The following is a 17,052-nucleotide window of genomic DNA, read 5'->3' as shown; positions in this document are numbered from 1 at the left end:
AAATGCATGAAAACTCCCCATAAATGCCTTCCACAACCAATGTCATAAATTCTCTCAAGGAAGCAGAATGAAGTTTCCGTCTGACGACCACAGGCAGAGAGCCCTAATAGAACTTTCTACAATGACAGACATGTTCTAAATCTGTGCCACCCAATATAGTAGCCACTAGCCACGTGTGGCTACTGAGCACTTGAAATGTGGCTGGCACAACTAAAGAACAGAATTTTAAATCTGATTTTATTTTAATTCATTTACATAGTCACATGTGGCTAGTGGCTAACGTATTAGAAAAAACAACTCTAGACAGTTACCACAGGCTGTCCCTTGGCTGAGGTCACGCATCTCGGGAGACACCTAACCAAATGGCAACTTAGGTCTGGCCACCTGCCCGTTAGATGGGCCACGTGCAAAGGCCAGAGTGCCCCTCTCCCCTTCCCGCCACCTCGACCTCTCCTCTTCTCTCTCCACACACACACACTTAAGCACACACCGCACTGGGATTATGAGTAAGGCTTGAGGGAAGGAAGGGCGTGTGGCAGCTGTGTAACGTGGCACACGTTCCTGGATGCAGTTTGCCAAAGCTCCCGCCACCGTCTCCCAGAGGGGGTCGTGAATGGTGCCAGAGGACACCTCTGTCCCAGCGACAAGGCGAGGAGTCTCGAGTCACTCCATCATCAGGTCCACTTCCCTAGATGCCACTTCACTCTGCCAATGCAGACACCCTTCCCTATCCATCACCATGTCAGCTGTGCCCCGCCACCTCACAGGTGGGTCTGTGGCATCTCTGGCACCGTCAGAGCTCAGGGACTCAGCCTGCCCCAGGGTGGGGGGTGCTAGTCCTCCAGCAGAGAAACCACTACTTCCAGGGCAAGCCCATGGGGGCTGCAGGGAGAGGGAGGGTCCTGGTGAGGCTTTTGCTTTTTTCTGATTTACTCCTTGGCCAAGGCTGGGCACAATAAGGAGTGTTCTTGTGTGATTTCCTTCCAGCCCGAGCCGTCATGCTGTTCGCTCTCATCCCCATCACAACCATCCGATCAGCAATGTCCAAACTCATAAAGGGCTCTTCTTATGGTAAGTAAAAGAAGTCTCTCTGAAGTTCTCTGCCTGGCCCGTTTCAGAGCTGCTTGGCTTGAGGCACAGGGTTCAGACTTGCAGAAGTCCCCCGAGAGTTCCAGAAGCTGCCTTGAATACACTAGGAACACTCTGGGGTCCAGCCAGGGCAGAGCAGGTGAAAACAGGAGGGTGGGAAAGACTCAGAAAGTCAGTCACTGAAAAGCCACAGTCAGAGGAGGATGCTACTATCCACGGGCCGCAGAAAGATCCAGCTGGATAGAGGCAGGGGTCCCAGTGGAGTGAGCCGAGATGGGAGAGGGAGTTCTGGGAGGGATGCAGAGCCTCCTGAGAGCTCCCTGGCAACTCGGCTAGCTGGTAACATGGAAGGGACAGCAGCACATCTTCTTGGTAACCCCCGTCCCTTCCACAGGAAAGGTGTTCGTCATCCTGCAGCTGTCCCTGGCTCTGACTGGGGTGGTGACCTCCACGGTGTACAACAAGATCTATCAGCTCACCATGGAAAAGTTCGTCGGCACCTGTTTTGCTCTCTCCTCCTTTCTCTCCTTCCTGGCGATCATCCCAATTGGGTAAGACAGGAGTGGTGTCTGTGGTTTGGGCTAGGGCCCTGGGGCATATATCAGGGCCTGCTGGACCATCTCCAGCCTATTATCATAAAGAATTATATTTGTAGCATTTAGGCATTAGGGTTCTGAGTCGGCTCTCCCACAAAGAAAAAGTCCTCCTGTTCCCCACAAGCTAATAATATGGCAATATGGGAAACCCCCAAAGTCCTAAATAAGAACATAGGGCCACACACAGCTGGCATACTTCCTGGCAGTTAGGTAATATGGTTTTTTTATAAGAGCCTCATACACTTCCTTGTAATCAGAGGCTGGGATTAGAAATCCTCTTGAACCACTTCCACCCCTTTTGTTTAGGTCCTTTTAGATGAGAACCATCTGCCTCACTTCTGAGTATTCTTGCCAGGCCCTCCAAGGGCTTTGGCACCTGGAGGCCTCTGTGCTCAGTGCCCCCTCCCCGCCCCCGCAATCTCACACGCCACTGGACTGTGTGAGCTCCCCGGATGACTTAGGAAATTCCTTTGACCTCTCTGGGGGAGTTGTCTCATTTGTCAAATAAGAGCATTCAAGTCAGAGAAATAACAGACAGGAAGACCGCTGGAGAAGCCAAAGAGAGGAACTCCACTCCCAGGGTAAGAGCACCAGCCTAGGACATCACCAAAATGGACCCAAATGGTCTTTGATCAGCCCTCTCCAGTGCAAGTCACCAGTGCAAGCCACACTGCAAGCCGTATACGTGATTTTAGGTTTTCTAGTAACATTTGAAAATGATACAAGTAACAGGTGAAATTAATTTTAGTAACACATTTGATTTGAACCAATATATCCAAAATATCACTCTAACATGTAATCAATTTACAAAAGTATCAGTGCGGTTTGGGTTTTTTTTAAGTCTTTGAAATCTGGTATGTATTTTATGCTGACGGCACGTCTCAGTTTGGACTCAATCTGCACATGTTTCAAGTGCTCAGGGGCCAGTGCAACCAGTGGCTACTACATTAGCACAGCCTTGGATGGTTTGGGCCCATTTACCCCTCCTCATTTAGCGAGGTCCTGTCATGCTTGTATCAATCCCACCAGAGGAGAAAGGAATACAGTAAATGTATCCACACTAAGGGGCAAGGGATTTGATAAAGATTTGCATTTTAGGGGACCTGCCTGGTAGCACAGAGAGCTCTATGTATCAGTAATGGTGGTATTACAGACAGCCCAGTAGAAACCAGTTGAAGGCAGGTTGGAAGAAGCGGAAAGTGGGTGGCAGTAAGGCCCTTGCTAGAATTCTCATATCATGTCATAACGTAGCTCCCTGCCTACACAAAAGGTTGAGCCTCTTGAGCCATCAATCATGAAGGCTCTTTGCTCTATTTCATGGTTGAGAAAAGAAAGATGGGAAGATCAGAAAAGGAAGGAAGGAGGGAAGGAAGGAACAAATGAAGGAAGGAACGAAGGGAGGGAGGGAAGAAGGAAGGTCAACAGCTGAGAATTTGTGCAAGCAACAGCATGATCAAGAGCACCCTCTTGGCCCTGTTCTCAATTATTCAAGGTGTGGGACTGAGCCAGACCTGTCCTCAGACTGCCCAGCCCTTAGGCCTTTTCCTGAGCCCTATTTTTATGTGAGTCTTTGCTGAATGGGTTGGGTTCAGCTAGACCTAGCATGCAATGCAAATTTCCCAGCTGTTTGCCCAAGTAAGTAATGGATCAGTAGCTGTGCCACTTGGAAGTTATCCAGCCCTATTTGACTGGGAGATGGGTGAAATAGTCTCATTAACCTAAACAAACAAAGGAAAACAAAACAAAAGAAAGAAAGCCTGACTAGTTAATGTGTGGCATAGCTAGACAGATAAATGGGCAGATGAAAGCCATGAGAAAATACAGTAATTGGTTCCTTTCTACAGTTTCGTTGCTGGGCCTTTGTTAAGAGACTTTAGTCGCACATGAAGGATGTGGGCCACTCTCAACCCCTCACCCCAGTGCACTATGTAACATGCACTTGGATTTGGTCATACTTTCTGTGAAAGGTGTCTTCCTTAGGCCCTGCAGGGTCTTCGCAATCTTCTATCACAGATGCAGGGACAGAATCTTGAATCCATCAGGTAAATACTTGAGTGCGTATGTGAATGAGGCACTGAAGTAGTTGATCATTATTTCTCTCTCTTGTAGTCATTTAGCAGTAAAGAGACATGCAGGCATATAAAGCCTCATTCGCTGCATGCTAGAATCACCTAAAAAGGTTTAAAAATCCCTGATCTCTGGATCCCACCCCCAGAGATTCTGACTTAGTCAATCTGGAGTGCAGCCTGGGCACAGGACTTTTTAAAAGCTCTCCAGGTGATTTGAATATATAACGAAGATTGAGAACTCTGGTATAAAGGGAGTGTTTCCATTACCTTTCCCTTCCATGGAGTCACTAAATGAACAAGATCCTGAAAAATTCTTACAGCAAGACGAGGCCAAGGCTGTACCATCAATCAAGCGAGAGCACCAGGGAAAACCAATAGAACTTTCTAACTACAGAGAGAAAAGCTACATTCCAACAACATAAAAGCCCAGAAAGGCACGTCAGAGCAGGGGAACAGAGGACACAGCGGAGGGCAGAAGGCTGGGAGGAGAAGTCCCTGAGCCAGAGCTGCCAACAGCCTGTTTGCAAGAAGGGACTCTGCCCCCAGCCCTTCCTGGTACCGAAGTGAGCCAATTTCACGTTACTGTTGGAGAACCCGCCTTCTCCTACTTGCTCTTCTTCTGTGCAATTGGGAGATGCTAAAGGAGTAACTGTCTGGCTCCATCCACCGGCAACCTACTTGCCTCTCTATTCTTCTCCGCCCTCCCCACCCTTTTTAAAATAATAGTAATAATAGCAAACATGTAAATAGCCCTTTTATCATGTGCCAGCTACCACTTAAAATATTGTATATATTTTAATGAATTGAATCTTCCCCCAAAGTCCTCTGAGGTCATCACTATCATTATTTTTGCAAATAAGGAGACAGAGACCCTAAGGTATTCTGTAACTTGCCAAATGTTCCACAGCCAGTAAGTGGCGGAGACAAGAGTTGAACCCAGGCAGTCTCCGACCCGCCACAGGGCACCGCTTCTTAGAAGAGTCACCAGTGTCTGGGTCCCATCTCCTTAGAGAGCTCCCTGCGCGAGCCAGCTGCTCTCTCCTGAATGCTCACTGAGCTGACACGTGATCTACCACCCTCTCTCTCCTCAACCTCCATCCGCTCCACGGTCAGCTTCTGCAAAGGTTGGTGTGCACCTTCTGTGTCCTCACCTCCCACTCACGTTTCAACCCACCCACCTGAGGCACCCCCCCTCGACCACCAGAGAGCTCTTCTCACTAAGGCCACTAACCAGTCTTCAAGGCTGGATCCAGTGGACTCCCTGCAGTCCTCATCCCACATGATTTCCTCACGGCCCCCACACCGGTGGTCACTCTTCACCATCACTGGGCTTTGTCAACGCCTTATCGCTTCTCGGCAAATCTCCAAATGGAAGATTCTTTGGGGCTCTGCTCTGGGTTCTCACTTCATATTCTCTAAGCAAACTAAAGTACTTTCAAAACTTCAAATTACCATCTAAGTTTCCAAAATTGGGTTCTTGATGCCCTCCTACGCCTGTTGCCTCTCCAGTCTGTGCCACCTCACTAAAAGGCACCACCACTCAGGAAGGAAGAGAAATCTGAGTCACCAATGTCCTCCCTCTTCTCCACCTCCCCTCACCTCCAATCCATCAGGCCTCACTGATTCTACCTTCAAAGCAGGCCTCGATTTCATCCTTTTCTTTTTATTGCTACTGCTACTACCCTGAGGCCCGAGCACTTGAACGACTGGATTAGCCTCTGAACCATGCCCCCCAGGTCCACTCTTGATCCACCCCCCCATCCTCCCTCCACCAGGTGCCCAGAGCAATTTCCTTCAAGTGTTTAAACAGATCATGTCATCTCCTGCTCAAAGCTCCGCACTTGGCTCTCACTGCTTTTAGGATACAACCCGAATGTCTTCCCACGGACCACAAGGCCCCGCGTAATCTGGCCTTGCCAACCTTCCTAGTGCCTGTTTCTGCCGCTCACCACCCTCCCCGACCCCATGCGTCAGCCCCAGTGGCTGCCCCTCATGTCCTTCCCCCTTCTGCACCCGTGCCCTCCTTCTTAACCCAGCTAGCTACGGTCTTAAACACGATTTTCTCAAAAAGGATTTGAGACAATCCCCTTCTCAATCTGAATTAGGTCCTTCTATCATATGCTCCCAAAGCTTCCTATACTTTCCTTCATAGCACGACAGTTGATGGTTAGTGATTATCTTTACACAAGCCTGCCCACCCGACTGTAGGCTGCCTGAGGGCAGGAACGAATCTTCCGTGTCCAGCAGAGAGCCTGGCATGTAAGAAGTACTCAAAAAATATTTAAGGAATGATGTTAGAAGGGTGTGGCCCCTCCTCGCCAGCACGGTGAACCTCCACCCCCCCCAGAGCTGCCTGTTGGCCGACCCTGAAGGCGGGGGCTGGCCACCCCCTCGTGGCTGAGCGGCCGGGTCTGCGCAGGCTCAGCTGGAGTCAAGCCTGAAGCCTGGCATTCACGAGGTCCTGGGCTAGCTGCCTCCACGGCTGGGCTTCCCTGCCAGCTTTGTAATACGAGTTTTGTTTCAAGTACAGTAAGTGCTCCTCCCTGTAGAGCCCTGGGGCTTATTGAAGATGGGAAGTCAGAGTTCTTGGAAGTTCTCACAAAGCTCTCCCTTAGAAGGTTTGGAATTTCGCTCACACCCCATCCAGCAGCTCCAGGAGTTGGCCATCAGCCAGGAAGAGCTGTGCTCTAGCTTAGAAACTGAGGCTCCTAGAGCTCAAACACAGGAAAACCCAAGGACCCCGGAGGTGGAAGGACATGCCAAACGTCACACATCCAAGACTTTGACTCAGAGCTCCGAATTCCTATGCATCCCTTTAGCTACAAATATTTGAAAACAATGTAATGAGGATTTGTGGAAGAGATAAAGGGGCTATGGAAAGGCACAAGATGAGGCAGCCAATTCTGCTTGGGATTAGCCAGTCTTGATCTTGAAATACATGTGGGAGGTCATCATCAGGCAGAAGTGAGATGGAGAGAGATTCTAGGAAAAGGAAAATGTAGACGCAAAGGGCTTGAGATGTTTTAGGACTGGAATGGGCCTGGAGTGGGAGAAGTTTCCTTGGGCCATCTCTCCACTCGGAACAGTCTTCTGGGCATGATGGACAGAGCCTCTCAGGCGGCTGTTGGTGGGAAGGAAAAGGCACACCCTTTGCCCCATTCCAACTGCTGGCTTGTAATTCTGGATTGTAAATTCTTACAGCATCGTGGCCTATAAACAAGCCTCGTGGTTGCAATATGGAGACATCACGGAGACATGAAGGCACTGACCTATGGGAGCTGCGAGGACCAGCAACGGCAGAGGCCCTCTGAAGGCAAAGGAAGGGACTGGGTGCTGGTGACCAAGGCAACCCACCGCCCCCAAACCCCAAGTCCCAGCCAGAGTTGGCCTCAGAATGACCCGCTCCAGCTCAGGGGTCCCTGGTGGGTGGGGAACACCACTTTCTTGGTGATGGAAGTACTTTCTCAGCTTTCAGATGTCCCTGCTAGACAGAGGTTGGGTTCCGGGGGCAGTAGAGTGTGAAATTTCAAGGGTTATATGCAGGCTGCATACACAGTCATGCCAGACGCACAAGGGGCTTCAGACGGTAGCCCCCTTTCTTCCAGGAACTGTCTCCAGGACTCCAAGGTACAGCTAACTAGTCACCTGGGTGCTGTGCTGGGAGTCCCATGTGAAAACTCAAAGCATACATTTTCAACAGCCTAAGGGAAACACAGAGCGGATGTTTTATAAGAACTCCCAATGTTTTAGAAGATTTGGGGCTCCGGCTCTTGGCTTCAGGGTAGTTTTATTGCCGTTGTTACTGTTGCTTTTAAGAAGCAAATATCAAAAGACTTTCTTTAGTGGAATATTATACTGAATATTTTCAGTCAACAATACTTCCCAAAGTGGGTGGTGTGAAGGGAGAGGGGAGTGGAGATATGCTAAGAGCCATTTTATGTTGAGGTACCTATTTTTATAGCCTATTTTACCTATACATACAGAAAAGCAGACTCACTTCCTAATAAAATTGACATTTATTGTATGTGTGTGAATCATTCTTCTCTGGCCAGACTCCCTCTGTAACTCCAGGCATGGCATTCTTATACTGGGGTAAAACTTAAAGCTACAGAATGCATTTAAAGCTCCAAGGATTTGGGCTCAGGGAGTCTGCATCTCTGATCCCTTGCAAGGAAGAAACTAAACTTTCTGGCATGTCTCCTGAGGTCCCAGAACCAGGCTAGGTGCTGAGATATGGCAAGAATGTGACGGCTCCTGCCAGGACAGCATGTGCTCTCTAGCAGGTGTAGAAGACAGATCAGCCAGCAACAATGCATCCTATGATACATGCTAACATAAGGGAGCAAATAACCCAGATTTAGGAAAGCAGGGAAGGCTTCTCAGAAGAAGTGGCGAATGGAAAGACTGGAAGCATAAGGAGTTACCGAGGCCAGAAGTTAAGGGCCAGTCCAGGAAAAAGGAATCACAAGTTGGAAGGCCTGAAGGTGAAAATATCTCCAGATAGAGGAATTCAATATAAGGGGAGGGGAGGAGGGAGGGGCAGGTATCAAAGGGACAGGATCAAGACACGAGACTGGGGAGGTAAGGAGGAACAACACACAAACAGAGGCTTAAAGAAAAAGGTTTCTCTTTAAAGTAATGGGGCAAGCTGGTAGAAATTTTCAGGCAGGGGCATGGAACATGCTCTTGCATCCCTGAGAATGAACTGGGGGGTCGGGGGGTGGGGAGGAGCAGAAGGAGCAAGCACTACTTGCAGAAAGGAGGCAAGAGCAGAGATGCAGTAATCTAGGTGACGGACGATGGAAGACTGATGCTGGATAAGGAGCTACAAGGATCGAGAAAAGTAGAGGGACTTAGAGAATCCTTGGGAGCTAGTGGTCAATGGGAGCCAGGGACAGATGAACTGCAGAGGATGAGGCAGATGGAGGCAAGAATGCTCAGATTCGGGGTTCGGGCAACTAGGAAGAAGGCAGAGCCTCTCGCTGAGACAGGCAATGTGGATGGAGGAGGGGGGAAGGGAGGAGGAGTTCAAGGCCACGCTCACCTCTCTAAACTCTCACAGTTATGCTCCTTCCTCTGGACTCCTTGCCTGCTGTCCCAGCCCCTGATCGGCTCCCCAACCTGGATGAATCTTATCGTTGGCTGCTCCATTCCCTGTTCCTGAAAAGCTGGCTTGCAACATCCGAAACATTTCCTTACTTGCCCACACTCGCCCTTGCCATGAGCTTCTGGGTTTTAAGCAGAGCTGGGCTCTCGAAGCCCCAGCACCGGTTTCTTTTCAACCCCGCCCGTCACCAAGACAGCAGTTTTTGGACACTTGCCCCAGGTCACCAATTCTTCTAAAGGATGTTCTAATCCCTTTGATGTTCTCAAAGTGTCGTTTCTGGACCAGCCCAGCATCAACACCCCTGAGGAAGCTGTTAGAGATGCAAATTCTTAGGCTCTATCCAAATCAAACTCTAGAGGTAGGGCCCAACAACCTGTGTTTTTCACAAGCTCTCAAGCTTAAAAACAGTATTTTTATCTTTGGGCCTTTTTCTCCTTAAGAACTTCCCCTTCGCCCCCCTGCTCCTCTCCCTGCATCCTTAATTCCTGAGGCCCAGAAAGCCCTGCCCTTTGTACTCTCCCCAGGTAACCTAGTCTGCTCCCAGGGATTCCAGAACCTCTTCCCAACAACTGGTCGACACCTCCACCTAGATTTCCTCAAACAAAAATCCAAACCAAATTCTTCTCCCTCTCCACCATCTAAGCTTACTCCAACCTTTATATGTTCATCCTGTTTTTACAGGTCAGTGAATGGCATCACCTCCCAGCTCCCGGGCTGGAGACCTCCACATCATCTCTGAGCCCTTCCCCTCACCACAGAAATCTCTTGAATCCATCTCTATTCCTATCACCTCTTGCCATGACTTTTATGATCTAGTCCCATCTATTCCCTAGGGCTTCAGTCTGACCACAGTCCTCCAGCATACTATCTCCAGCACCTTCTTAAAGCAGTTACAAGAAATACATACCCCCCCCCCCCCCGCTTTTTCAATTGACAAAGCAAACGGGAAGGATTGTTATGGGAACGCTTGATATTTAAGTTGGCCATATTTATACAAGTAATAGAAGAGTCTTCCCGTAAGAGCTATTACATAGTGAGTTCTGGCACTCGGGTGCTCTGTAGACTTTACTGCTTGCTAGTCCTGTTGGCAACCCTTCTGGGAAAGCAGGTTTTCATCTCAAAGATCAAAATACTAAAGTTCAGAGGGATGGGACTTCCCTAAAGCCACAGAGCTAGCAGGTAGGAAAGCTGAGATCCGATCCCAAATCTCTCTTATCCCACCTTGCTGCCTCATTTTGTATGACTACAGTCTTGTATTAGTGATGTCTACTGTCAGCTCAAGTCCATTTCTGGTGGATTGCCGTCATTAGGTATAAGCTAGACTGAGCATTCTAGTCTCTCTTCGAAACACACTCTAACACTCTAATTAAACACAGACATTTCTTCTTGCCTTACAGATTTAAAAAAAACAAAAACCAGGGGCGCCTGGGTGGCTCAGTTGGTTAAGCGACTGCCTTCGGCTCAGGTCATGATCCTGGAGTCCCTGGATCGAGTCCCGCATCGGGCTGCCTGCTCAGCAGGGAGTCTGCTTCTCCCTCTCCCACTCCCCTTGCTTGTGTTCCCTCTCTCGCTGTGTCTTTCTCTGTCAAATAAATAAATAAAATCTTTAAAAAAAACCCAAAAAAACAAAAAAACAAAAACCAAAAAAACCATCATGGCAGGGGTGCCTAGGTGGCCCAGTTGGTTAAACATGTGCCTCTTGATTCTGGCTCAGGTCATGATCTCAGGGTCGTGGGATCAAGCCAGCCCTGCCAACCTGCCCGCCAATCACGGCGGTTACATACAGATACTAGGTAGTTTCTTCATCTCCTCCGATTGGTGCCAACTTGTAAGACACAGGAGAAGGTAAACTGAGGGTAAGTCTACAGAGACGTGAAAAAGAATTAAAATAGTTCAGTTACGTGTTTTTCCTGCTGCTCTGTACATCCTGATTCCTACAGGCTCATTCATCTCTGTGGAGAAAACAAGGAAACACAACACAGGGCACGCACGTCTTCTTGCTGTACGGAGTGGCGCAAAGGACAACAGGACTCAAGGTAAAGAAAGCATCTTTCATAGGTTTATTGGTCCATTAAGTTAATTGAGGAAACCTTTTAAATTTACAAGCTAATAGTTTATCAAGCAATACAAATTCTTTTGTTTACCCCAAAATGTAATACTTAATTTCATAGTAAACAATGGACAGAATTTTTTATACACAGATATATGAAAAAAAGGGGACAAAAACCTCGTGCCAGCATCAAAAATGCAACAAAAACTTCTTTCTTTTACAATCTCTGGGTTCCATAACAAAGGAAAAAAAAAAAGGTGACATTCTTTTTAACGTTTGGTAGCTTCATGAAACAGAGACTTTGACCTGGAGATAAATCACTTTCTCATCTACACACCTTCTTGAGCACTTTTTTTTTTTTTCTTCACAGCTTTTGATTTGGCTTATTGGCAGCATGGAGAGAAGAGAAACACATTTACACGGAGGACTTTATCAATACCTCGGGGTGGGGGCTTCTGTTAAAATTTTAAATGTGAAGAATGATTTCTAAAAATAAGAAATACAGTCCATCCTTTGGACATGACCTACGCAAAAGTTTTGAATCTCTTTTTCAACAGTTAAAATACAAGTTAGAAAGTTTGCTGGCAGTTTATTGTATGGGAAGATATCAGATGGACATCCTCTCTCAATGTATTCCCAACACACAGACATCAAGGGGGTCGGCACACAAGACGTACAACGGACAGGGCATCTACTGGACAGGACCAAAACCTCAGGAGTGTCCCGGTGAACCGTGCTGACTGTGAAGAGCTGCTGGTTTGTGGCTCCACAAAAGCCCAGCTGACCTAGGTGTCCTTTGATCACAGTGATTCACACTTTGTCTGCAACCTCCCCTCCCCTCCCTGTTTCCACACTGGGGAAACAGCCATCCCCCTTCTGTCCTTCCAGTACCATTGTGACTGCAGGGCTGGTCTGAGACTGAACCACCTGTCGAGCGGGGGTGTTGACAGGTGTCACCTGCTCTGAGACCTGGCCCATGGGGAGCCCGGGATCACCCGGTGAGGGGGGTGGTGCAGCCAGGGGAGGTGCGCGTGTAATACTCAGTCACTGGCGTTAATAGGGAAAGCTCTGCGAAAATGGACTAAAGTATGTGAGGCAACACAGTAGGTTTTACGTTTTTGGCATTTCAACCTGTGGAGAATTTCCATCTGAAATATGCTGATCTGAGGCCCACCCCCCGGCCCGTTCCCCGGTTATCTTTTTAAAAGCTGTTCAGTAGAATCGGGGTAAACCATTAATATTGTCATAATCTAGAGTTCTTTGTATCTCTGTGATTTGTCGATGCCGACACCATATGACCTCTACAATCAAGAGTGTGCAGAAAAGCACTGAGTTAATCTTTCACACTTTAAAACAAACAAACAAACAAAAGCGGTTCAGTGGTCCCTGTGTTTCCTTACATTATCAAAAATATCATTTGGCAATAGCAACACTTAGCTTTCTCCTCCCAAAAGGCAGCCCTAATTATGAACCCCACATTTTTGTTTCTTTAAGAGGGCTGAGGATGGGCTACGTTAGACCTCTAGCATTAAGCTGAACAACCAGTTACAGGTCTAAAAACTTCTATCCAGAATCTAAAACAGATTAGGCAGATAAGGCAGATTAATAGGCATTGACCATTCTCAAAAAGCAGAGTTAGGCTTTCAACAGTCTGTGGGCCTTTTTAAAAGTCTGGGTTTGTTGATTTTCAAGTGCTAACTAGACAGAATGTTTCTACATGACTCAAATACCTTATTGGTTTTGTTGAAGTTATTTTTTCCAAAGCACTTACCTGCAGGCTATCTAGAGTAGTAAAAACATCTGTTTTTTTGCTGCCACACAGAACAGGTTAGATAGCCATGCCCCAGAATGCATTTCAAACACATCTGATTAAGGAACAACAGTCAAAGTCCCTGACACAAAGGTCCTTCCTCCGCCTTTTCTAATGCAGACAGCCCTGGGCACGCTCTCATCCGGGCAACTGTAGGGAGACCAACCATCCTTAAAACCAGAAAGCTAACCACCTACTGGGTGGACTGATGAAAAAATCAGGTTTCTGGTTTATTCGCTAAATCAAGAAAGCATGAGGGAGCAGGGAACAACTCCGACACACCCAGCTCCATAGGTCCGTCGGGCGCAGGGGAGGACATTTTCCTCAACTCTACTGACAAATAACACCTGCCACCTGAATGGAGAAAACATAAGAGGGCCTGTCCGATGTGTTACCATCTCGAGGACTCTTGAAAGCGAGAAGGCAAACCCAAATTCCCAAAATGTTTTGTAAGCGGGGATCACCAAAGCCAGTTTTACTCCAGCCTTACGGGGAGACTGCTCAGTTTCCACGGGCCTTTTGAGTAGGCATCTGGGAAGGCGGGGAGCAGGCTTGCTGAGCCCGGCCCTGACCACAGGTGGTCCACCTTCTGAGCAGGGGCGTTCCTCAGGGAAGCCGTCCCGAGACCCACACAGACAAGGCCAACACAGACCTGGTGTGTGTGTGTGGGGGGGGGTGGATCTCACTCTCCTGCCCTCTCTCAGGACAGAGTCTAAAGAAGGACTACTCTCAGTCCAATGAATGGCGTCAGAACAAAGCCAGGGGCCCGGGATTTCAGTGCCATGGACGGCAGGGCCCAGGCCCAGGCCCTCGGCCTCCGGGTGTGTCCTGGGTTGATACCTGCCATCCCAAGAGAGAAACTCCACTTGCAAATGCCCACCCAGCCACCATGCCCTCCGTCCTCTAAAGCACGACTTCCTGCCATTTCAACACAAAGGCGGCCTCACAAGAGCATTTAAATCCCTCGTGTGGATGGTGACTGACAAAACATTTAATTCCACAGCATGCAGCACGCACTCCAGTTGTGGCTGAAATTTGGCACGAAGACAAACTTCCGTTACATTCACCACGATCCCCGGAGTCGTACCTGTCGTTATTCACCTAAAGACAGGTGTCTGGCGAGTTCAACAAGCAGCACAGTGAAATACGAGCCATCCTCTCCATAATTGCACTTATCTGGGGTCACCGGGAATCATTATTAAGTCCTATTAAAGGATGAAACCCAACCCCACACCTGGCAGTGTAACGTGTTTCCTCCTCGTTCGGGAAGAGCAGTAGTTCTCTGCTTTGGGCGGAGGAGCCTAGAATCTTCTTGTGGGGCCGGCACATGAGAAGAAGCGCAGTGTCCGGACCCTGCCACGAAGCACAGCTGCTCACTTCAACACCTGCTTCTCTAACATCTGCTCGGTGTCTAAGAATTCTCTCTTCTGCCTCAGCCTGGATTTTTAACCTGGGTGAATGAACCTTTCACTTCCCACACCCAAGGGACAGTGGACAGGGACCACTCTCCATTCCACGGCCATGTGCTCGAGACTCAAAATCTGTCCAAGTCTGTCTGCCTGAGGTCAAGCGTGTCTTCAAGCAAAAGCCCCCCGGACATAAATACGAGAGAAGAGGGAGTGAGCTCAGCCCCATGACTTTGGAGCCAAGAAGGATGGGGCGAGGAAGCCTCTTACAAGGCAGTCTTTGGCACGCAAGTCTCCAAGTGACTTCGCACAGGGAATCACCTTTGTGCCCACCGAGGGCAAGGGGCAGATGCCCGGGGTTGTGGAGCCTCAGGGGCTGAGGGACCCTCCCTCACGGCCTACCGTGCCTTCTGTATGGGCCAGCCTCCTCACCTCATCGGACGCCAGCCTGAAGAGGAAGGGGCGAGGGTCCCTTCTCGGGGAAAGTGCATCTCTCCAGGGAAGTCTGTAACGTGCGCTGGTTCTCCCAGCTCTGCTGTCAATGCTCCCGCTCTCCCTGGTGTCTTCAAGCACAGAAACATCACGTGGGGCACAAAGAGAGAAAGACAAACCCCGAGATGCTGGATTCCCCTCGGCCAGTCTTCTGCCTCCAATAATGTATGGAATGACTACATCCCCCCACTCCCTTCCCGTGCGTCCCAGCGAGGAACCCGAGGACTTTTTTGAAGGGTTGCTTTCTTTCCCAACTAACCTTAACACAGGAATGCTCCCGGGCATTGGCAACTAGCAGCAGATGAGGTTCTGGTCTTCCCGTAACTCTTTCCACAGTTCTTTCCAAGCACTCGTTACACTGGACAACATTTTTAAAGCACACATTCCACAAGGCAAGGCTTCGCGCGTTCCTGCTGATGAGCACTTGCTGCTAAGGTCAGTCTAGTGCCTTCCACAAAATATCGATAGAGGGCCATCGACCCACTATTAGATACACAACCCTGTTCTACCAGCAAACTGTCAGGTCGGACCCAGACGTCCAGACCCGCACCGACGGGATGGTGTAGAGGTAGCATGAAACACGGACTCGCCACTCAGGGCGGCTGGACTGTCCTTACCCTTCTGCTTCGAAGAGATCGTTTCTAATTGTGCCAAGCTGAAAATCCTGCACTGCAGGATCTTGGAATGGCATGAGTGGGTCTGACGGTACAGGCAAGTACCAAATGATAACAAAACTTCTAATTTAAACTGTGACTCATTCACACACGATGAACAGAACCGCCGTGCCGCTGACGTCACAGCGGCGGCCGCCCGGGGTCAGCACCGCAGGTGGACGCGGGACGGAGCGATCTTGACATGCCGCACAGTGCCCCGCATCTGCGGGTTAACTTGTGTCTGCGCCCGCATCTTGGCCCACAGCTCGCTTCGCTACAAACAGACTACCGCCTCTTTGAGGCTCAGATTTATCATTTCAGAGGGGATGAGCCACAGATGAAAGGACACAACGTGACCTAGGCAGCTTCATTTCAGGAGGAAACAAGATGAGTTGGAAGATAGATCCTCTTTTGTCTGCTTTGTGTTGATTTGCAAAGAGAGCAAACCTGGTCGTGGTTCGAAGTGAAGACTGGAGATGCAGCTGGCGGTCCCCAGGGGTTTGGCTGCAAATGGAGGAGATCCTAGCTTATCTAGAAGCAAAGACGTTCTCTGTTACACTTGTCATCTCCGAGGCCCATCCGGTTACTGACTTCTCTTCCTGACCGGGGAATTATCAAGGGTTAAAGCACTTCATGTAGAACATTCATGTTGAGTTTACAAAATCTCAACTGGGTCACGACAGCGTTAACAGCCTCTCACCAAAAGTTTGCCCAAACATTCAGTGGACACGGCAGGAAAACATTAAATGAGGAATTTCGGGTGAGGTAAAGGCAAACTGCCCAGGGCAGGCGTGGGGATGGGGCCTGGTGTGTGCCCACCGAGCCCAGCAACTGGGGAGCTACTCTGACTTCCAGACAACACGGATTCCCCACAACAGGACTAATCTCTACTCTGACGGCACTTCACAAGGCAAAAGAGAACATCGAAGAACTTCACAGAGAAAAATGCACCTTTTTCCCCCCCATTTTACAAGTTTCCAGTCTGCTGCATTCTAGTGTCAGAAACAAGTTTGGGGAGCACTGCCCCCCTCGGCTTCCCGAGGTATCGCGTGAGGACAAGGACACTGGCTCGCTCGCTCTAGCACAGATGCATACAGACACTGAAATAAACGGTCCTGAATGAACCAGAAGCAACAAGACAGCTGTCGCTCATCACAAGCAGGCGGCGGGCCGCACACACAGCTGCAGGCCACCGTACGTTAGTTAAGGGCTTTCCACGGAGGTACCGACACCTCCTTCTAGGCCGAGACAAGTCACTGCCCCACGGGGGTCCGTTCCGCAGTCACCACGTGTCCACGGACAACAGGGGCTGCCTCCCGTCCGTGCCTTCCTCGTGTCCTTGAAAAGCAAAACCCGGGCTCTCTTCCACCACAGGCAACTCTGCGGTCCCCGCAAACAGGAAACCATAATGCGATGTCAGAATGTCAGCTGGGTCGTCTCGTCCCTCGGCTGCAAATCTTCTTAGTGTTCCATTTCGTAGGTTCCTTCGCGCCACGGAGGAATGCTGTTTCGTGGAGAGATGATGATAGCCTTGCGGACTCCACTAAGGAATAGAAACTAATGGAAAACCACCGGCGGGCAGACGAAGGGGGTGAGGGGCGGGCAGGGAAAGAAATACACAAAGGAGAGATGCTTCTCAGTGCCGTCTCTCTGCACGACAGGGGCGTTCCAGTACACCATGCCCTGTGTAGGCAGGAGAGTCTCTGTCCCAGGAGGGGACTTACTTGGCCTCTTGTTTCTCCTGCAGTAGTGGAATGATCGACTCCCACGCCATGAGGCA

The 17,052-nt window shown here is 49.3% G+C and overlaps 2 protein-coding genes across 6 annotated transcripts in view; one reads left to right on the top strand and one right to left on the bottom strand.

Moving 5' to 3' along the window:
* SLC46A2 (solute carrier family 46 member 2) overlaps positions 1 to 11,420 on the top strand; it is a 26,867-nt gene extending 15,447 nt beyond the window's left edge. The window contains exons 5-8 of one of the 3 annotated variants that reach the window (XR_010407697.1): positions 988 to 1,071; positions 1,484 to 1,640; positions 4,662 to 4,878; positions 6,956 to 7,778. Coding sequence is in view for 2 of the 3 variants with exons in the window: in XM_064579396.1 (XP_064435466.1) it covers positions 988 to 1,071; positions 1,484 to 1,640; positions 10,802 to 10,897; positions 11,282 to 11,288 (344 nt within the window). In the remaining variant the exon portion in view is untranslated. Of the gene's footprint in view, positions 1 to 987; positions 1,072 to 1,483; positions 1,641 to 4,661; positions 4,879 to 6,955; positions 7,779 to 10,801; positions 10,898 to 11,281 lie in introns of those variants that run through there. The other 2 variants (XM_064579396.1, XM_045882954.3) reach the window with 2 other exon arrangements.
* Positions 10,899 to 17,052, bottom strand: part of SNX30 (sorting nexin family member 30) — a 112,116-nt gene continuing 105,962 nt past the window's right edge. For 2 of the 3 annotated variants that reach the window (XM_064579397.1, XM_045882953.3), the window contains one exon: positions 10,899 to 17,052. In XM_064579397.1, coding sequence (XP_064435467.1) covers positions 16,993 to 17,052 — 60 coding nt within the window. In that variant the 3' untranslated portion in view covers positions 10,899 to 16,992. The other variant, XR_006792196.3, reaches the window with a different exon arrangement.

Source organism: Mirounga angustirostris, unplaced genomic scaffold, assembly GCF_029215605.1.
Source record: "Mirounga angustirostris isolate CCGP_5_RB_7025 unplaced genomic scaffold, mMirAng1.0.hap1 SCAF_15, whole genome shotgun sequence".
Lineage (NCBI taxonomy): Eukaryota > Metazoa > Chordata > Mammalia > Carnivora > Phocidae > Mirounga > Mirounga angustirostris.
The sequence above is the reverse complement of the archived record's forward strand: the minus strand, read 5'-3'. Positions and strand labels throughout refer to the sequence as shown.